This window comes from Adiantum capillus-veneris, chromosome 3, assembly GCF_014529385.1.
Source record: "Adiantum capillus-veneris isolate H3 chromosome 3, ASM1452938v2, whole genome shotgun sequence".
In the NCBI taxonomy this organism is placed as follows: Eukaryota; Viridiplantae; Streptophyta; class Polypodiopsida; order Polypodiales; family Pteridaceae; genus Adiantum; species Adiantum capillus-veneris.
The window spans coordinates 173,962,111-173,983,957 of NC_140933.1; the positions used below are offsets into that span (position 1 = coordinate 173,962,111).

At 46.6% G+C, this 21,847-nt stretch overlaps 1 protein-coding gene across 2 annotated transcripts in view; it reads left to right on the forward strand.

Annotated features, from left to right (window-relative positions):
- Nucleotides 1-21,847, forward strand: part of LOC147462209 (Cleavage and polyadenylation specificity factor (CPSF) A subunit protein) — a 118,501-nt gene that overhangs the window by 77,008 nt on the left and 19,646 nt on the right. For both annotated transcript variants that reach the window (XR_015187687.1, XM_086509613.1), the window contains exons 13-14: nucleotides 1,615-1,757; nucleotides 1,838-1,946. Coding sequence is in view for 1 of the 2 variants with exons in the window: in XM_086509613.1 (XP_086365739.1) it covers nucleotides 1,615-1,757; nucleotides 1,838-1,946 (252 nt within the window). In the remaining variant the exon portion in view is untranslated. The remainder of the gene's footprint in view (nucleotides 1-1,614; nucleotides 1,758-1,837; nucleotides 1,947-21,847) is intronic.

Genomic DNA, 21,847 nt, shown 5'->3' on the forward strand with positions numbered 1-21,847 from the left:
AGTGTCCAAGTTTGTTACAAGCTCTACACGAATTATCTCGTGAGGTATAGATGCCTTGGCCCCAATCATCCAGGAAATCATAGAGACTAGAGGCCTCTCCATACATCTCCATCCATCAGTACTACCAGCTCGGCTATGATGGTCTACTGATTGTCCCCATATTTGCACCCCCATGAAGCATAGCTGAAGTAACCAATGTGTCAAATAGCTACAGCTTTGTTCGAGATTCCTGAAAGTGAATCTACGAACACATCCTCTCCATGCTACCCAAGGTTGCAGCTGCTCTCATCAGTCTCGTCTCTATTGCTCTCCTGAAGGAGAACTTTGGACCGCTGAATATGTCCGGGGACGGGCACCACTTGCCAACAAAAAAGAGCAGACTAAACAACTTTAAGTACGTCAAATAACAACTGAACAGAAAGAGATGCACGACATGAGACGGGGAGTGGCGGAATTCAACCCCAAGAGAGCACTGTTCCCAAACCGTGGCGCCCCCTTTCAGTATTTCTGTCATAATCGATGAGGCCAGAGCCGCTTCTCCTCATCTCGGGCCGCAGCAAGCGGGCTGCCGACCCTGGAGGAAGAAATGACTAAGCTCCACAAGGCTAGTGGCTGCTCTAGCAGTAGGGTTGCCCGGTGTGTCCAGATTGCTGTCCAAAGCGCCACAACCTGCACTGTGAGCTTTGTATCCAACAAAATCCTCTCTGGAACGCGTAGCATGAGACTACCACTTCGCTGTGTATGGGACAAAGTAAGAATCGCTGGTGCATGGTCTGAAAAGGTAGTCCCTGCCAAATGCATATTGAACTACCCACGTCACATATGTGGTTACTAGCGTAAAAAAGATCAATCCGGGAGACAGATTCACCCCTCAAGGGGCGCCTGACTTATGGGACGAGTGCATTTGATTGGAGAACTCTACTCCACCATGTATGATGTTCAGTTATTTTGTGCTCTTTTTAAGTTCAAGTACCGAGTGGCCAGAGATTAGAAGAATTAAATTTTATATTTTAGCTGAGTCATGTGAAAAAACTATCATTATGTCAAGCATGCGCGTACAATATCTGATGAAGTGCAAAATTGCATTAACTAAATGAAGAGCTTATTTTTCATGCTTATTGTGCGCACACACTATATGCATCTACATTGTCTGTGTGTTTGAAGGCTTTGATACCTTTTTTCTCATTTATTCTCTGTGCACAGATAGAATGTTAAGCACTGTAAGAAAATTCACACGATACATCCTCAGGTGAACATAGAAATATTAAATGCAGACACACACAGAAAACATAGTAAAGCATAGGCCACAAGTGGACAATTCGTTATATGAACTTCAATCCATGCTCAAGCACACCATGCATCTTCGGGTCACTGCTTTTTGACTTGCTTTCTTGCTTTTCCTTATGTATCCATGCTTCGAAGTGGGCACTGTGCATGGAGACACAATGGCACATCCTAGAGAGTGGGTGCACACAGAATTTTACTAAGAGAAATTGTTCATGCAAGCCCTATCTATTCAGCATGCAGAATACCTGGTTTTGAGAACTTCTTCACCAATTGCTCAATCATTGAGGTGATAAAGTTTTGATGTTATAACTTGTTTTTTTCTTCAAGGGGTCATTAGCATATAAGGTCTTATTGGAGGACAATATAAAGACTTGCAACAAGGGTAGTATGAGAGAATATCAGTTTTCTGACTCTTCGGCGGTTGCCAGTACCTTGCTTGGGAGCGTTGTCGTTTTTGTGCGCCTTACAAGGTCAGGATTTTCCTTTTGTGCTATCCTCCAGGAAAATGATGATGGTTTTCCTTTTCTGAGGCTCAACATTTCTCTCACAGAGAGGAGTATGAGCTTCTAGATGCAGTACAATCTCAACTTGCAATATATCCACTTACAGCGCCAGTCCTTGGGAATAATCATGCAATTTTCCGTGGTAGAGGATGCCCAGTAAGTTCTTGAAACCCTCAAAACAAGGTCAAAGTTGAGTTACAGAATTGTTTTTAGTCTTTTGTACCTGCAACTTCTTTTGTGTCGTATGTTTTATATAGGTTTTGACTAGTTTATATTGAATAAATAGTTTGCAGTGTCCCTGAGGGTACAAGATACTTCAGAGACAAAGTCTATATCTGACATCTGTATATCCCAATTAACATTGAAGTGTCATTGCTTCATAAAATATATATTAGCTATATGATGGAGGTTCGACCCCATTCAAAGATCTGACTGGCTTTGGAAGGGGGAGGATATATTCTGTACAGTGTCTAACTCCATCTGCTACCAAATATTGCTGTAGGATGTTGTACATCATCTCAGGGGCAAAAGATCTCCCAATTTGTCTTGTGGGGCCTCCAACTGTCAAGGATCTGGATCTGGTAGAGGCTTCTTGAGCAAGAGTCTTGTGGCCATTCAGGTCTTTTGGACCAAAGATTTGTAGTATTGACCTTTGGCAGAGGTCTATGTAGAAGCTAGCCAAGTAATACAGTAACATGAGGAGGGATGCCAGATGTTCGGGCCAATTTTCTCTCACAGGGGTCTCTACCCTCTCGATGTCATGAAGGGAAAGTTTTGTTTGTGACATGTTTTGGAGGTGCCTATTGTCCTACTCTCCCTATGTTCAGGGATGCCAATATCTCCAGCTTTGCCAGCTTGAAAGAAAGCATGCTGATGGGTGTTCAGATGTCTGTAGTTCTCCTACAAGGACCGTCTCATGTTCTTAATAGTGTGTGTTAGCCCAGTGTCCCCTATTGTACAGAGGCTAGTTTCACCAGTAACTAGTATCTAGGTTGATCTCTCTCTTTTTATTTTGGAGCAAAAAGTGGGGGTGACCCTTTGCATTACATAAAATCGGCCAAAGGTCCATATACAAGAAATCTGGGGAAAACCCTTAAAACTCAAAGGAGGCGTATGGGTGCCTTACATGTGAGGATTTCTAGCCTCAGACCAAGATAATGCTGACGAAGAGGTAAACGAACTCACGTTTATGATGGGGGCTACTGAGTTGACACATACGAGGGCTTGGAGAGTGGGTAACAAGAAAAGTGAAACCAAGGGGGAAACTTTAAAGGACAAAGCGCCCATCCTTAGCTTTCCCTCCATGGAAGCAAAGGACTTTTTGAAGAAAAGACCCACTCTAAGATGGGTATTTTTATCAGAGATGACCTCACACTCTTCCAGATTGCCCATATGAAGAGGTAATGCTGGATATTAGATTGGCTAGGGAAAAAGGGAAGATTGCCTTTTACTGAGATGGGAGCGTGCTGATAACGGACAACCGCTCCACATGACGGTGTGAGACCTATGGGACCACATTAAGGGAAACGGCCGAGAATTGTAATGGTCACTTTGTCTTGATGTAGGGGCATTGAAGGACATCTTTACTAGGAGAGACATTGTCTTCTACTCAGAGACACATCGGGCACCGGGACAACTTCTGCCACATGTGGTTGGATACAAATGGGAATAGCATGCAAAACAGAAACTAGATCTAAGCACAAAGGTCGAGGAGGGGGAGGGGGGAGAGCAGTTTGGTTCAGGGAGGAGCTATAGCCACTCTTACGCATTGTTCGCAGAGACGAGCATGCTAGATACATGTAAGTGAGATTGAAGGCACATACGGGCATATACGTATATATTGCGATATGCTATTTTTCCCTCAACACTTTAGTCTGTTACATCTAGAGGGCAATCTCCTTTCTCGGTTCTCGATGATAACAAATGGGAAGTCTCTAGGGAAGGGGATATCATCCTTCTAGGGGACTTTAGTACAGGGACAAGCCACTCCCAAACAAAATTCTGTGACACTGCAAACGAAATGTTGAGAGAGATAGATGTCGGTGACATGGGACTTGCTAGATGTTCCCAAGATGAGGAACACACAAAATGTGGGAGATACTGAACTAGATTTGAGCACAGAGGTCAAGGGTTTTGGGGGCGGTGGGGGGTAGCAATTATGTTCAGGGAGGAGCTAGAGCCACTCTTACGTATTGTCCGCAGAGTTGAGCATGCTATATACATGTAAGTGAGATTGAAGGCAGAGACGGGCATATATATACATATATATTGCTATATGCTATTTTGCTCTCAACGCTTTAGTCTATGTGACAGCTAGAGGGCAGTCCCTTGTCACGGGGGTGGGCACCACGTGCCAACGGAAAAGAACAAATGGAACAACTTTAGTCTATGTGACAGCTAGAGGGCAGTCCCCTGTCACGGGGGTGGGCACCACGTGCCAACGGAAAAGAACAGATGGAACAACTTTAAGCACTTCAAATAACAACTGAACTCAAAGAGATGCACGACACGAGATGGGGAGTGGCGGACTTCCACCCCAAGAGAGCACTGGCCCCAAACCTTGGCTCCCCTTTCGGTATTTCTTTATATTGCTTGAACTCAGTACATCGCTAGTCTTCCATCCTTTGCACCTTCATGCAAAAGCATGCGAGAGAATGAGCCCTTTGCATTTATTTAAAGGCCCTTGACCTATGAAAAGCAGTTACATGAAAAGCTTCCAACTCAAATGCATCTGGTTCTAAAATTACTAGCGCCAAAAGCTGCCAGCGCGTTTTGCAAAAATCCATTCAGTTGCCATGTTAGCATGTCAGTGCAAATCGCGGGCGCCCGTAGAGTGCCACATCAGCATGCCATCGCAAATTGCGGGACGTCCGTACAACTGCCACATCATCATCTGTTTACACGGGGAGTTTGAGTGTGTATGTGTGCTAGCTTTTTTTTTCCCGAGAAAAAGATCCTTCTATTAGTTAATGAAACTGCCCAAAGGGCTACAACCACCTCTACAAGAGAGGCCTACAACAATCATGATGGGGAGACTCTCCCAATGAAAAAACAACATATGTACAATGAGGCTAAATCAAGAAATGGGAGGGGGGAAAAGCAACACAGGTGGACGGTAATGCCATTTGAGTACACCCTGGACCATGGTGAAAAAAGGCCCAGGACGCCAGAGGCGAAAATGCGGTCGGAGCTCCCTTGGAGTCTCTCCAGCTGTCCCCTGAGAGTATGGATCAGCTCTAGCCAAAGATCCCGAACAGTCTCTGCTGGTGGTACAGGGCGAGCCTCGAAGATGCGGAAGCAGCGGGCCCGCCAGATGAACCAGAGTGTCAGGCCACTGATGAGCTCCCAGCATTCCTCTCTCTCACTGCACCACTCCTGTGGAGTAAGCTCTGTGGCAGGATGGAGTGTAGGTCGCCCCCCCTGCATCACTATCATCCTGCTGGTGGAAGATAGCTCAAACTGAAGTGCCGAGCCCGTGAGAGTGGATCAAGCAGCTGTCCCCCAAGTGTATTGCCGAGCTGTGGAAAGAGCTGGCATCAGCCGAAGAACACGAAACCACACCTGCTGTGCCAAAGGACAGTCCCAAAGACAGTGACGATGACTCTCCACAAGATGGTCACAAGCTGCACATACGGCGGAGAAACCACTATGTACAAGACAGCTCCCAACTGCTGGAGCTCTGTGTGCGACCAGCCACTGGAACGAAGTGACTCGCCTCGGCTGTTTGGAGTCCCACAACCTCTCCCAACAAGCTGTCAATGAGGTGCTGCAGCAAGGCGAGCCTCTCTCTGTGCTGCAAGTATGTGACATCCCAGTCGAACAGTGTAGTGAAAGAAAGGGACACCTGGGTGGTTTGCAGAGGAGAAAGGGTCCCTCCAAAGCCACTCTCCAGGATCCCACTATATTTGTGCCAGTGGACAGCTCTCCCAAGCCCACATTCTCCAGTGTTCAGTCTCAAGAGCTCCTGGGTCAGGATTGATGACACAAGTCCTCCCACAGATGCCCACCACTCGGATCCTCTGAAAGCAGCACTCTGCCACCTACGGGGCCTCTATTGCAACTCGGTGTAAGCGTCCCTCACCCTGTATTTCGGAAAATAGGGATGGAACAGTCTCTGAGCAAGCCCGAACTGAGATGAGAACCTCCAGTCGCGTGAAGGCTCCCATCCATCTGGGCACTGCTGACTCGAGAGGTGTGAGCCACTCAACTGGTATTGCCTCTGAGATGTCCCGACACATGCTATGCTCATGCCCTGTAGTAGCTGAAAGCCCTGAAGCTCCTCTGACAAGCATGCCAACTGTCCCACCCAAGTCACAGGAGTGGTCACTAGTGTAGAAGCGATCTATCCGCGATAGATTCACTCCTGCCACTCTGCGGTCCGAACGAGAGAAGGCCAGACTGTTGCTAAATTGGCTTTATCTGACAGAAAATAATTCTAAATGAATTATTGGATTTATAAGTGAGAGGGTTTTCTTGCTTGGAACACCAAGAAAAATAATTCTAAATGAATTATTGGAATTTTAAGTGAGAGGGTTTTTCTCACTAGAGACATCCGAGTCGAGAGTATTCCTAGTGCATCATTCAAAGTAATGACGGGAGCACTGTGAACGGGAATATCTGTAAGGCCACCAGGAACGGGTACTTCTGATGCGTCACATCAGATGGGTGACAGGGAGCATCAGGAAGAAGTATCCGACCATCCGGGAACGGACATCTCTGATGCGTCATAGGATGGGTGACAGAGAGCATTGTGAAGGGGATTGTTATGTAAGTTCGGTAGGAAAGGACTAGGTGATGGGTATTCCTTATGCGTCACAAGGTGGGTGACGGGTGCATCGGAAAGGGGATAACCATAGTCGAGAGGAAATCCGAACTGGAAAGAGAAATACGCGTAAATACGCAAGCACAAGAATAAAGATGGGTTCTAAGAAGCTTTTCTTAAAAAGCGGAATATTTTAACGAGTTTTCCGGGAAGAGCAGACGCTTTCCCGCGAGGAATCTATGTTTGCATTGCATTCCTGCATGTGGTTGCATCCAGGGATGCCTGGGAAGTGTTGTGAAAAGCATTGTTTTAAACTTATAAGGTTTTATTGAGTTTTTGGGCAAGTTCAGACCAATTTTGAAATATACCGGCCGCCCACTTAATAAGTGGGCAACCACTTAGAAAATAAAGCAACAAAACCCGCCAGCGAATTCTCTCTCCCTGTTTCGGGTAGAGCAGCGCAAAAAAAAAAAAAAACCGTGCGACCATAACATTTAATGAGAGAATCATCAATGGGAGGGTCCTGAGAAACTGTGGGCACAATCGTGTTATCAATCATTGCATTGACAAATGTAGTGGGTGTTGTGGGTTCTTTAGATTCATTCGATTCAAGCTTAGGACATGTTCTTTTTATGTGATTCTTAATGTGACAATGAAAACAACGACCTTCCTTAGAATAAGTGCTTTGTTCTTCCGAGGTGATGTATCCTCCTACAATTCCTTGTGCTACCTTTTCATCTGGAGTAAGCTTAGGTTTAGCAATTGTGTTAGCCTTACCCTTGATTCATCGGAAGAATTCTTTGATAATAGACTGTTAGAAGATTGGTTAGAAGAGTTATCATTCTTATCATTTTTACCATTCTGAGGGTCCTGAGAAGGCTGCGAGGTACTTGTGGAAGTCTTGTTCTCCTTAGGCTTTCCCTTGTTGTGCTTCTTAATCGTCGGCACCCTCTAGGTGCGCGGCTAGCTGTGCCTCTTGCCATGCGTGGTACCAATTAATGGCATCACCGGCAAGGTACATAGCTGCCGTCAAAACTTTGCTATTTCCTGTCTTCTTAGTTGTCGCAAAATAAGCATTAAATTGATGCAACCAAGAATGAATAACCGTAGCATCCATCTTACCGTCATACTTACTGAAAGTCAACTTCTCTGTGACTGGATGGTTGGAATCCGCATCGTGGCTTGCGCCATTTGATGAACTCCCACGATCTTTGGGTGGTTCAGTCTTCGAGGCTAGGACTTGGGCAAGCAATTCTTGAGTGCGTAGCTCTCGTCGAGCTTCACGCTCGGCCTCCAAGGCCACAGCTCGTGTTGCCGCTTCCTCCTTCCTTAGTTCTTTTCTTGCGTCGCGCTCGCGTTCTAAAGCAAGGCGTTTGTCTTCTTGTTGTACGGCATGTCTTGCATTTCTGTCGTCGCGCTCGCGGTCCTTGGCTTCTTGGTCTGCGGCCATTCTTGCAATTCTGTCGTCGCGCTCACGGTCCCTAGCTTCTTGTTGTTCTGCTTTGCTGGCGAGTTGTGCCAATGCAACTCGATTCGTTTCTTGTTGTTGTGCCATCATGTCCAACATCGACTTGACCATCATCTCCATAGGAGTGAGTGCAACTCGTGGCGTAGATGGCGAAGGGGGAGGGTTGAAAAAGTCTCCTGGTGGGGAAAAATCTTCGCCGCCTCTCTCATGCTCATCACCTATATGTGAAGTATCCATTCCGCTTCGGGTGACGACCATGCACTATGATCTTTGGTTCTTAAGTTCACAAGGAACTTGGGTTCTTGAGGGTCTTGGTTCTTGGGTTGTTCTTTTGCTTGCAAATCGCGTTGGAGAATGATCTTCTCTTCACCCGAGTTCTACTCCTTTCTGCGGGCGCACCCCTTGGCGGCCTTGCACTCACACCAAGGTTGCTTTTTCCCACCTCACGTCGATTGGCCGGCCGCTAAGTGCACGGTCCGCTCTCAATGAGTGAAAAGAGACACAAGGGGAGGCTGGACAAGCCCTTCTTTCTTGGGATTCTTGTCACTCTTCAACAAAACACGATTAGGAATCGACACGCTTGGGTTCGTGCGACCGCAACAAGCAAAAAAATTTCTTGTGGTTCTTTCCTTGAGTAATGCACAACACTTCCAAAGCTCTGATACCAATGTAAGGTGTAGCGAAATGAATGTTGTATTTTCTCAAGATTAGTGATCTTTATTTGCTCAAGGTTCCTTTTAGTTCTTAGGGAAGGAGAGAGCCTTCTGTCTTTATGGAGAGTGCTATGATCACGAACAAAGTGAGTGGATATTGAGCGTGCAAGTGAATGAGACTGAGAGAAGGAGAGAGAGAGATACGACACCCGAGAGGTTGTAAAACCCTCCTCCGAAGGCCCCACTCTCGTCGGCGAGAGTGGTCTACTTTGATTGCACAAAGGTGTACAATGCGTATGCAATGGACTGATGCAACTTGGACTATGCCGATGACGACGACGGTGATGATGACGATGACTTAGGGCTGAAATCTGGGATCTTCTATCTGCTGAGTTTCGGGGTTGTCTTGGTGGCTGAAAAAGGACTGTTTTATTGCTGTTTTATGGCTGAATTTGACTGGTCTTATCGAGGTTCCTATGAAGATGAAAATGATGAAGTCTGGTACATTTCTGGCTGCGTTTTTAGGTCATTGTCCTAAGCTGAAAACGCTGGAACTGCAGGTATATCTCATGCTGAAAAACGCTGGAAAAGGCAGGTCTTCCAATGCTGAGAAAAACGCTGAATTGGCAGCATTGCTAGCGTTAGTGTTTGGCTGAAAACGCTAAGGGCTGAGGCTTGTAGGTCGCGGGAAAACGCCAGAGAAGGCCACTTGCTGGCGATGGCTGAATGCTGTGGGGGAAAACGCGAAAGTCTGGAAGAGGATGGCAATGGTAATCTGCTTGAGAATTGCCAAGGGAGGGTGGGAGATTGCGATCCAAAAGTGCTAGGGTGCTGAGGGGGTACTGCTGAGAAGTTGCCTGTTGAGTGGGAAGCTCCTGCTGCCTCTTCTGCCAGAAAGTGCTAACTTGGGTTTACTCATATATTAACTTAGCAAAATTGCCCTACCTACTTTTGTTGGAAAGTCACTTAAAAATAATAAGTGAAAATACCAAAAATAGGGAAAATAGGCTAAATGCACTGGAAAATTCCCCTGACTGAATCTGATGGATTCTGAAGGGAATACTGATGATCATGCTGTGTGCAACCGGAGGATATGCATCTACACTCAGTGACGGGGCATGCACGGTCTACGAATAGACTCACAAAAGTACCAAATCACTGCTAATTTAGACTTGATTGGACTGACTGAACCCTGCTATGGTGTAGCTTGTCCATGGACACATAGGGTTGGATGTGTCACGTGACAAATATCCATGAACATCAATTCAAAAACCATAGCCAGGAAATATTCCGGGAAGGATATGAAGAAGGTCTTTAGACCTCAGAACACTCCGGTCAAGTTTGATACTTTTGACGGATGGGAAGATGTCCCAAAAGCTAACGCTTTCATTTGATAGTTTGAAGTGGCCTTTGCAAGCGGCAATTTCTGAAAAGCGTCGAAGGTGAGGCATGTGACCAAACACCTCAAGGGGGATTGCAAGTACTTGGTGGCATACCAAAGCTTTGCAAGGAACTTACAACAAGACTTGGATTCAATTCAAGGCTGAATTTTTGAACAAATTTTTTTTTTTTCTCTACGCTTTGAGGAAGGCATTCAAGAAGATTGGGATTGGTTTGCCCAATAGGAACACGAGCGAGTCAAAGCAAGTAGTGGTTCACTCTTGCCAAGGTAGCTCCATTCTTGAACCTCTCTGAGGAAGGAAAGGTGAACAAATTTAACGAAGGACTTTTGCCCAAATTTTGTAAACCCATCTGCAAGATACTTTGCAAGAGATGGAGTCAGCAATAAAAGCTGAAAGTGTACACCTTGATGTACATAGAATACAATTTCCGCAGTGGGGCGAGAACCATTGAACACAGAAACAACGAATTTTTGTTACCTCTCCTCGAAGGATACATTGCTATCCGGAGAAAGTTTGGAGTAAGGGAATTCAATCTAACTCCTGAGTTTTTGACCCTCAAACTTTAAGTGACAGGGCAGGTCTTTGATCAAAGTTAAATCTTTGAGGAACTCATAAAATGCGTATTGCTTTTATGCACGAGATATGCATGTGTCTAACCAGGACAATCACTCTCCAGTATTTATGAGAGTAGGATCAATTTGAAACATTGTTGTTTGAGATGAATTGGTTTGCTCAACCATCCGGAAGGTCAACTATTGATCTCGTATCTGGTAGTTCACCAACAAATTACCTGCTATTGCGGGTAGGACAGCAGAAAGGAAGGAACCATTCCGAGCTTTCAACAAAGAAAAGCTTTCACTAAGCTTATGAACCAACACCCCCTACCCGGTAAGGGAAGATATGGTAGTGCTTTTCGCACAAGTGAATGAACACTCTCTTTACGAGGGAAGGAACTAGCGACGACTACGGCCTGTTCTCGAGGAATCCAAGGATTAAAATCCTAGATTATTTGATGAGCTGGTTTTGCTCTAAGATCGAGCCAAGGGATCGTCAAGTTGAGCTTCTTTGCTCTAAGGATCTTACGAACGGAAGGTAATTTCCCAGGTTCATTGAAACTCTAACACAGCTTAAGAATCATGTACACTTTTGAGTACATGGATAACACACGAAGATGCAGACCTATACCAAGGAACCGGATGACAGTTGGTATACTCTCTTGAGCGCCTTTTTGCGTGCAAGGATATTCCGACACGAGAATCTCTATTTGAGATGTGTTCCGTAGAAGGAATTTGAGTTTCTCTACGGAGAAGAGGTTTTCTTATTGTCGTTGATCATTGAGTACGCTATGTGCTTTTACCATTACAGTAGCAACTTTTGGTTGCGGTATATGTTTCTCCATGAGCAGGTCAAGTAGCATTTACACGTTGCTGAAATAAATTCGAAGTATTCTGTTCGTAAGAATATAATGCGCCAACCGTTTCAAAATGGTAAAAATTACATATGGGAGAACATCCCTGAGAATCTAAGAGGGATCGCTCTATTGTGAATAGGGTTTGAACGTACGTTCAGAAAATGCTATGGCTAGAATAAGAGGTTGAATACCCTCTGGACTAACAGTGCAGGATTATGCGCAAGGAAAGATACCTAGATTGATTTCTAGGAGGAATATTCTTCTCGAGATTGAGAAGGTGGAATTGAGTTAACAGATTCTCGGATGAGGAAACTTTCGATCTTTTGGAGAGATGCGAATGACGAGTTCTTACATGGCTCGTAAGTTTGATGATTGGTGAAGGATATCCTCAAGGTACTAGAGGAATGACATGAATCGGTAAGGTAAGTATTGAATTATTGAATTTTTGAATTTCTGTTTAATTTAATTTTTAAGTTCTCTTTTGAGAAAGGACCAACTTAACTCACCATTGAGCAAGATTTGGAATCTTTCCGGTTTCTCCCTGGCACTTCAGTTGGAGCTCTACAGTTGAGGACAACTGTTTATAAGTGAGAGGGATGTTGCTAAATTGGCTTTATCTGACATAAAAATAATTCTAAATGAATTATTGGATTCATAAGTGAGAGGGTTTTCTCGCTTGGAACACCAAGAAAAATAATTCTAAATGAATTATTGGAATTTTAAGTGAGATGGTTTTTCTCACTAGAGACATCCGAGTATAGAGTATTCCTAGTGCGTCATTCAAAGTAATGACGGGAGCACTGTGAACAGGAATATCTGTAAGGCCACCAGGAACGGGTACTTTTGATGCGTCACATCGGATGGGTGACAGGGAGCATCGGGAAGAAGTATCCGACCATCCGGGAACGGACATCTCTGATGCGTCATAGGATGGGTGACATAGAGCATCGTGAAGAGGATTGTGCCGTAAGTTCAGTAGGAAAGGACTAGGTGATGGGTATTCCTGATGCGTCACAAGGTGGGTGACGGGTGCATTGGAAAGGGGATAACCATAGTCGAGAGGAAATCCGAACTGGAAAGAGGAATACGTGTAAAGACGCAAGCACAAGAATAAAGATGGGTTCTGAGAAGTTTTTCTTAAAAAGCGGAATATTTTAATGAGTTTTCCGGGAAGAGCAGACGCTTTCCCGCGAGGAATCTATGTTTGCATTACATTTGTGCATGTGGTTGCATCCAGGGACGCTTGGGAAGTGTTGAGAAAAGCATTGTTTTAAACTTATAAGGTTTTATTGAGTTTTTGGGCAGGTTCAGACCAATTTTGATATATACCGGCCGCCCACTTAATAAGTGGACAACCACTTAGAAAATAAAGCAACAAAACCAGCCAGCAAATTCTCTCTCCCTATTTCGAGTAGAGCAGCGCAAAAAAAAAAAGAAACGAAAAAAAAAAAGAAAAAAAAGAAAACGATGCGATCTCTACGCGAGCACCTATTCGTGCCGTGGCCGGGGAGCTATGTCACAAAGTGATGACGTGGCGGACAACAGAAACCCTAAATTCTGCCAAAAACCCTAAAATTCTTGCAAACCCTAATTTTTGCCAAAAACCCTAAATTCCGGAAATCGCGGAGGCGGATTATTTTTTTTTTTTTTTTGGAAAATGATGAGCGATGCGAATTTTGCTATTGCTTTTTTTTATTAAAAAAAGAGAAAAGACTCTCTAAGAGAGAGAGAGAACTGATGCTTTTGATTTTTAAAGCTTTTGGGGCTCTGCTTTTGGGCATCCCTTGTAACCTTTAAATTAGTGGTGAGGGCCTCACTTCTCAGAGCATCTGGACGCAGAGTCTGAGAGTGAAACCCTAACCGCTCTCTTGTACTTTGATGATTGATTAATATAAAAAGAAATACCGAAAGGGGCGCCAGTCTTTGGGGCCAATATCTCTAGGCACGGAACTCCGCCAGGCCAGTGCAAATCTATTGTGATCTGTGAATTGTTTTGAAGTGGTTATTCGGTGCTGTCGCGGTTGATTCTTGACTTGGAGTGTCCAAGTCTGTTACAGTGGTATCAGAGCACGGCCGATTTCTCTTCTACGGGAAATCCTATCCCCGAATTTTTTTCCGCGGCACCTATGGCTTCAGGCAATGATCAGTCAACTCCCTCTGCATCTGGAGATGCGGGCTGGGATCACAACGAAGATTTAGGCAGAGAGTATGGCCCGCCTTGGCCTACTTAGGCGAAGCGGCGAGAGATAGAGCGTCGCCAGTTGATCGGCGATGCAATAAAGATGATACTCAATTTTGCCAAGGATCCGAAGATGGCAAAATATATGAACCAGACCTCTTTGGAAGAGGTACAGACGGAGTGGCAGAGAACCACAACACCACTCCCGAAATCCGCTCTCAAGAAACCTTGTGCCTCCAAGAAAATATACGGAGCAGGAACTGGGGAACGTGGTTGATGCACGGATTGCTCAGCTTTTCGACGTGCAAAAGAAGGACAAAAAGCACGGCAAAAAGCAGAAGAAAGGCATTGACTTCCAGGGATATTTGGGTCGTCGGTTGACATTTGACAAGGCAAAGAAACGGAAGAAGCGTGTTCGATTTGAAGGAGTACCCAGTTCTTCTTCTTCTTCTTCTGACAGTTCTTCTAGCTCCTCGGATTAGAGCGAAGAAGACAAAAAAAGCAAAAAGTGAAGCAAGACACAAAGCTTCGGAAAGGGCAAGAAAAAGGCAAAGAAGGCTACCTCTCGCCCAGAGACTGACAGTTCTACTGAGGACTCGTCTACAGACAGCTCAGATTCCGATGACGGAAAGTTTTATGCGAACAAGAAGAATTTTTTTTACAAAGCCAACGAGTATGACTTTCTCGAAGATAAAAGCAAGAAAGTCCGAGAGTTTAAGGAAGGTGGCCACTCGATCAAGTTTGATACTTTTCAGGAGACTCAGATGCTTCGAAGGCTGTGTCTTTGACATCGCTTTCGCGGGAGGACGCTATTCAGAGCACTCCAAGATTCGGAGAGCTGCCTCTTACTTTAAGGGGAATGCTCGTACTTGGTAGTCCACGCTTCTATTAAGCAAGACTGTGCCAGTTACATGGCTGAAATTCAAGAGGCTTTTTATTTCTTCTTGGTTGACTCAAGAGTTTGAGCGAGATATACGAGCTGCTTGGAACCATCTCCGGATGACCAAGAGCGATACAGTGAATTCTTATTGTGAAAGATTCTGGAGCTCTTTTCTACCTGCCTCTTCATTCAAGAAGATCTCATTCAGAGAACAGATTGAGCGGTTTACCTTGGGTCTACCTACAGAGATCCGAGATCACTGCTTGAAACAGAAGTCAGCTTCTATTCAGGAGTTGATGAGTCATGCGAAGCGGGGCTTTGCCATTCACTCTGGCAGTCTGACCTCCCCCCAGATGAGGCCATGACACAACGAGCCGAACAGACTTCTGGGAATGAAAGTAGACTGAAAAAGAGCAACCCAGAGAAAAAAAAGGATGCACGACCCTAGCTTACTCCTGAGGAGAGAGCTCGCTTCATCAGAGAGGGGAAGTGCTTTAGATGCGGGGAACATGGACATATTTCCGCGAAGTGCCCTGATAAGGCACAGAAAGAACAGAATGATAAAGACAACGACAGGTCTGAGAGTTCGAGAGCAGCTGAGGAATGTGGCAGAAAAGGCAGATAGAAAAGTAGAACTGGTACCACATGGCGTGGGACTTGCACCGAATCAAATGAATGAAAGTACAAACTTTGCCGCTTTTTTCGGGGCAAAGTGAAGGATCAGGAAGCTCTTTTGAAGGAGCCAAGGCCAACTTCTTTTCACTTGGAATTGGCGGCTCGATTTGGAACTACGCCCGACAGACTGACGCCACAGGCGGAGGTAGTTCGACTGGCACCCGGATGGGATGTTGCCATTACACCGAGCATTGGCATACTTCGTTTGCAATGACAGGGGTGTTCAGGGCACGTGAGTGACGTTCTACTCAGGATCCCTTGGTACCACAAGAACTACGCCGTGGTTGACTACCGGGCCGAGAAAGCGACTTTGATAAATGAAGGGCTTAGAGATTGTACTTGAAGAACTTCAGTTTTCTTACTCATTCTTTTGGGAGAACTGAACGATGGATAAAAGTTGAATATGTTTTGACCTGAAGAAAAGAACGTCAAGATTTTTTTCTCCACGCTCATGCCGATTGCTTTTGAGAGGGCCTGAAGATCATACCATTGATCTGATATTTGGAAGCACGCCACCGAAATCAGCCACCTTATCGTGTGAGCCGAGTACAGAATGAAAAGATTATGAACTCAGTGAAAGACCTCTTGAAAAAGGGTCTTGTCCAGCCTAGTACTTCACCGTATTGCTCTCCAGTGTTGTTGGTTTTGAAGAAAGACGGATCTTGGAGAATGTGCATCGATTATAGCACTCTCAACGAAATCACCATCAAGAACAGATTTCCGATTCCTAGGATCGAAGATATACTCGACGGGTTACAGGGATCCTCGTGCTTTAGCAGGATTGACTTGAAGAGTGGATATCATCAGATCAGGATAGCGCCAGGAGATGTCTACAAGACAGCTTTTCGGACGACTTTTGGGTTATTTGAGTTTTTGGTGATGCCGTTTGGCTTAACCAATGCTCCTGCCTACAATAACACGATACACTCTTCGACGGGGAAGACGCCATGAGAGATTGTTGAAACTGCTGCGAAGGTTCCATCCTTCCTGAGCACGAAAGATTAGAAATTTGAAGCGGATGAATATTCGCGAGACTTCGATACGGCTTTTGCCAAGGTTCGCGAGACTTTGCAGGAGTCTCAAGAACGACAGAAAAAGGCAGCGGATCGCCATCGTCGCGACTGGAAACTGAAGGAGGATGATTGGGTGCTCTTACTTTTGAGAAGGCACGCCTAAGAAAGAAAAAGGGAAAGGAGAGGCTTTTTCCAAAGCTTAGTATGTGATACTATGGACCTTTCCAGATTACTGACAAGATAAATGATGTCTCCTTCCGATTGAAACTGCCAGATACTTGGAGGATTCACAATGCATTGCATGTGAGTCTCTTGAAACCTGTTAAGGGTGATGTGCCTGATGATGGGGAGCCTGATGAGCAACCCAAAGTGGAAGAAAACGAGGAGATCCTTGTTCCTGAACAGATTTTGGCACATAATGATACGAAGAAAGGTAAAGTCCGAAGGCGGTTCTTGGTTAAGTTCAAGAACTTTCCTGCATTTGATGCGAAGTGGATGGAGGAGGAGGACCTAGCAGATACTCCTCGGATTGTGAAACTTTACCTCGATGTTTTGGTTTAGCATAGTCTACTCCAAACGGAACCGAGAACTCAGCTTGGCCGAAGATCTGGTGCAGTGGGATGCACAAGAGGGGAGTCACTCCACTCCTTTGTCAACAGATGCCTCGATTTTGATACTAAAGTCACTGATGTCTCTTTGAGCTTCAGGGATACTGAGAGCTGACAGTATTTTGCTGGATGACTTTATGAAATGGAATTCCTGATTATGATACTGATTTGTTCTTGACTTCTTGTGAGTGCAGGAACTGATAGACGAAGTGACTGCAGCATTTTGGTCTACTTGATCTCGAATAGACATGGTTGCAATAGGGGTTAGTCAATCGGACATCGATGAGGTCCCGATTGGACCTAGATGTGATTGCTAGCTACATTGCCGATAAATCATGGTCTAAGATCCGAATGAATGTTGAATGTCATGTGATGTCCTGTGATGTCTAGTGATGTCCTGTGATGTCGTGTGATGTGACTGTCGATTTTGTACATGTGCTAGATGTGTGTTCCTAGTACGTAGGTACTAACAGTCAGTGTCTGCTAAGACGGTTTATGGCGTAATCGCGGTCGATTACAATGCTTTCAAGAGGGGGGTATGTCACAAAGTGATGACGTGGCGGACAGCAGAAACCCTAATTTCTGCCAGAAACCCTAAAATTCCTGCAAACCCTAATTTTTGCCAAAAACCCTAAATTCCGTAAATCGCGGAGGCGGATTATTAAAAAAAAAATAAAAAAATTGGAAAATGATGAGCGACGCGAATTTTGCTTTTGCTTTTTTTTATTAAAAAAGAGAAAAGACTCTCTAAGAGAGAGAGAACTGATGCTTTTGATTTTTAAAGCTTTTGGGGCTCTGCTTTTGGGCATCCCTTGTAAGCTTTAAATTAGTGGTGAGGGCCTCACTTCTCAGAGCATCTGGACGCAGAGTCTGAGAGTGAAACCCTAACCGCTCTCTTGTACTTTGATGATTGATTAATATAAAAAGAAATACCGAAAGGGGCGCCAGTCTTTGGGGCCAATATCTCTTGGCACGGAACTCCGCCGGGCCAGTGCAAATCTATTGTGATCTGTGAATTGTTTTGAAGTGGTTATTTGGTGCTGTCCCGGTGATTCTTGACTTGGAGTGTCCAAGTCTGTTACAAGCTATAAAAGCACCACATGCCCTCACTGAAAGGGAGTTACCAACGTCAATAAGAGAAGACTCTGCCGCCAGATAATGCAAGAGATCGCGAGACTATGAAGCACGGAAGTCGCTTTTCCCGCGCAAGAGCGACATGTATCTATTGTGGATTCGCCATACGAATTGTTGTCGCTTGTTTGCGTGTATGTTTGTAGGTACTTCATCGCGAAGGAGAAGCGAGAAGGCTTCGGCCTACGCTTGGGAATTCCGGGAATGGAATTCGGAATTTTTCTGCGGAGTCTCGACTCCGAGTAGAGACGGAAAAGGATTGAGAGCCCGTCTCTCGGATTTCCCTTACGGGAAGGAACGACCATCGAGTTAGAGAATTAGAACGGAGGGGTTTTCTCCGGTTCTTGTGCTTGTAAAAAGATTCTCCCTAATAAAGGATTCTCTGTAAGGGGGGGAACCAGCCTATCTTCTGGTCCCCAGTACTGTGTCGATCTTCTCACTCTCTCTCTCTCTATTTATTTCTCTCTATATATCCTCTGGCTTCAATATTAAGAGATGAATCTTATTTATCCGAGTATATTTTATTGCTATGCGCTCCCGTTTGTGACACAGTCTGTCTGGGGATCTCACAAAGCTAGAATGCTGTCACGCATCCTAAACCCTCAGTGTCATACAAAACCTCTCCCAAGCTGCCAGCTCAACTCCATGCACAATAGCATGGCTACCACCAATCTTGTCAGTGGGGTCCTCCAACATGTTGAAGTCACCCCCTATGCACCATTGCTCTGCCTGCGGCAGAGACTCAACAATCTGTGACCAAAACTTTGCTCGTGCACTCGCCACATTGGGCGCATAGATGTTCAGGAAGCCCACAATACAACCCTGGGGCTTGAAGAACCTGCATAGTGATCCACTGAGCCGTGCCTGGCACAATAATCCCTCTGCCCACAATGACCTGCTGCAAAGAATCTGCAATAGTCATACATACCCCACCCTGGATGCCTCCAGGTCTAAAAGCAGCTGACTAAAAAGTATCATATCGTCCACACAAAAGCTGACCACAACGTCTAATGTGACTCTCACACAAGTGATGCTCCTGTAGCATAAGAATGTCAATCTCTCCTCCCACAAGGCATCGCTGACGCTCCTGACGCAGTCGGCCCCTTTGAGGCTGAAACTGGGGCCCACCTAATCCCTGTACGATCCATGAGACGATCCTCATGGGGAGCGAGAGAGAACAGCTGCTGCCGCCGCAGGAGCTAAACGTGCTATCTTCGAGGCTGGCTTGGATGGGCAGTAATCCGCATCCGAGCTACTAGGGATAAGCGTGACTGCAAAGAGTGCCTAGCCCAAGCCAAGTAGACCGAGACGTGCGTAAAGCAACCTCCTCTGTCCAGGAGTCCTCATGTATGTGTACATAGCATGGCGGACACTGTGTATCAGCAAAAAAGTGAATCACAAATTACAGTGTGTCTACATCCTGCTGCGTTTGGAGGTGTCACAGCAAACTTGGCCAATGGCCAAAGAGTGTGAAGCATGTCTGTAACCACTAGGTCTCCCATGTAGTGAGAGAACTCTAGGGCCTGTGTCTGTAGCCACTCCAACACTGAGTCAAAAAGTCCACTCAGTCTGGTCCCTGCCGCAAAGGGGAAAAGAGAAGCCAACCGCGCTAAGTCCAAGGCCTCTATCCCCCTAGCTGCAAGAAATAGAACATGGACCCTGAAGCAGGTTGCCTCAAGGTCTGGTGAGGAGTCGCCGAGATATCGTGTAAAGTCGTAGGCAAAGAAGTCCCACCGACGCCGAATGTCGAAGCTCGTCAAAACACGAGGGACTGCTGCAAAGGGAGACGTCTGTACGAGAAGAGGGGTTCGCAAAAAAAGCTGTCCCTCTCTCGCCAAGTGACTTGTGGCAAAGGTGCTGCCAACAGATCTCCTAGGAGCCGAGGATGGCCCTGCCCCCTAGGTCGAGACTGTGGGACTGGAGCGGGAGGGGAGGGGGGGGGGGGGGAATGCGGGAGCAGGGGGAGGGGGAGGGGGGGGGGGGGGGATGCGGGAGCAGGGGGAGGGGGAGGCGAGGGGGATCGGCAAAGGTAGGAGGGCGAGCTGGAGAGGCGGAGGGAGCAGGAGGCGGGGGGGGGGGGGGGGGGGGGGGGGGGGGGGGGGGGGGGGGGGGCTGAAGAGGAGGGGGGGCTGTCGAGGGTGAGGCTGAGGTGGAGGCGAGAGTAGGGACCTCGTCCTGCTGACGAGGGCTGAATAGGTTTCCCGTGGGAACCCACTGCTCTTGGGCAGGCACCTGAGGACCACTCTCGGTGCCAGGCTGTCGTTGAGGCCCCTGCCGTAGTCGACCATGTACCTGCTGCCATCCCTCCTCCGCTTGAGCCCCAGGCTTGGAGGGTGGCTCTGCATGTGTGCTTTGTGTCTTTGCCTGCTGCTGCTGGCCAGCCCTTGAAGACTCGGGCTAGGCATGTGGTGTAGGTCGGGGCCTCCTCCGTGGACAGGCCTTTGCAAGATGGCCATCTGTCGACAAATGAAGCACTGATTCGGTAGGCCCGAATACTCCATGCTCTGTCTAAACCAACCCCCACTCATCGAAGGAAGTAGGATGATCTTCGGGAGAGTGTGGGTGTCCCTAACCAGAACACGAGCTGAGGGAATGCTGGCCGCCTTGGCAGCTATTGAGGCTGCCGTGCGAGGTGTCTCTAGGACAACTCCAATCGCTGAGCTTATCCTGGACAAAAGTGGTAGGTACTCAGGAAAAGAGACGGAGATGGGAAGGTCTGTGTCACAAACGGGAGCGCATAACAATATAAAATATACTCGGATAAATAGAATTTATCACTTCATACTGAAGCCAAAGGATATAGAGAGAAATAAATAGAGAAAGAGAGAGAGAGAGCGAAAAGATCGACACAGTACTGGGACCAGAAGATGGGCTGGTCCCCCTCCTTAAAGAGAATCCTTTATTAAGGAGAATCTTTTTACAAGCACAAGAACCGGAGAAAACCCCTCCGTTCTAAATCTCTGACTCGATGGTCGTTCCTTCCCGTAAGGGAAATCCGAGAGACGGGCTGAAGAGGAGGGGGGAAACTCGGGGGGAGGGGGGGTTGTCGAGGGTGAGGCTGAGGTGGAGGCGGGAGTAGGGACCTCGTCCTGCTGACGAGGGCCGAATAGGTTTCCCGTGGGAACCCACTGCTCCTGGGCAGGCACCTGAGGACCACTCTCGGTGCCAGGCTGTCGTTGAGGCCCCTGCCGTCGTCGACCATGTACCTGCTGCCATCCCTCCTCCGCTTGAGCCCTAGGCTTGGAGGGTGGCAGTGCATGTGTGCTCTGTGTCTTTGCCTACTGCTGTTGGCCAACCCTTGAAGACTGGGGCTGGGCATGTGGTGTAGGTCGGGGCCTCCTCCGTGGACAGGCCTTTGCAAGATGGCCATCTGTCGACAAATGAAGCACTGATTCGGTAGGCCCGAATACTCCATGCTCTGTCTAAACCAACCCCCACTCACCGAAGGAAGTAGGATGATCTTCGGGAGAGTGTGGGTGTCCCTAACCAGAACACGAGCTGAGGGAATGCTGGCCGCCTTGGCAGCTATTGAGGCTGCCGTGCGAGGTGTCTCCAGGACAACTCCAATCGCTGAGCTTATCCTGGACAAAAGTGGTAGGTACTCCCTCCTCAAACCAGGAAAAGAGACGGAGATGGGAAGGTCTGTGTCACAAACGGGAGCGCATAACAATATAAAATATACTCGGATAAATAGAATTTATCACTTCATACTGAAGCCAAAGGATATAGAGAGAAATAAATAGAGAAAGAGAGAGAGAGAGCGAGAAGATCGAGACAGTACTGGGACCAGAAGATGGGCTGGTCCCCCTCCTTAAAGAGAATCCTTTATTAGGGAGAATCTTTTTACAAGCACAAGAACCGGAGAAAACCCCTC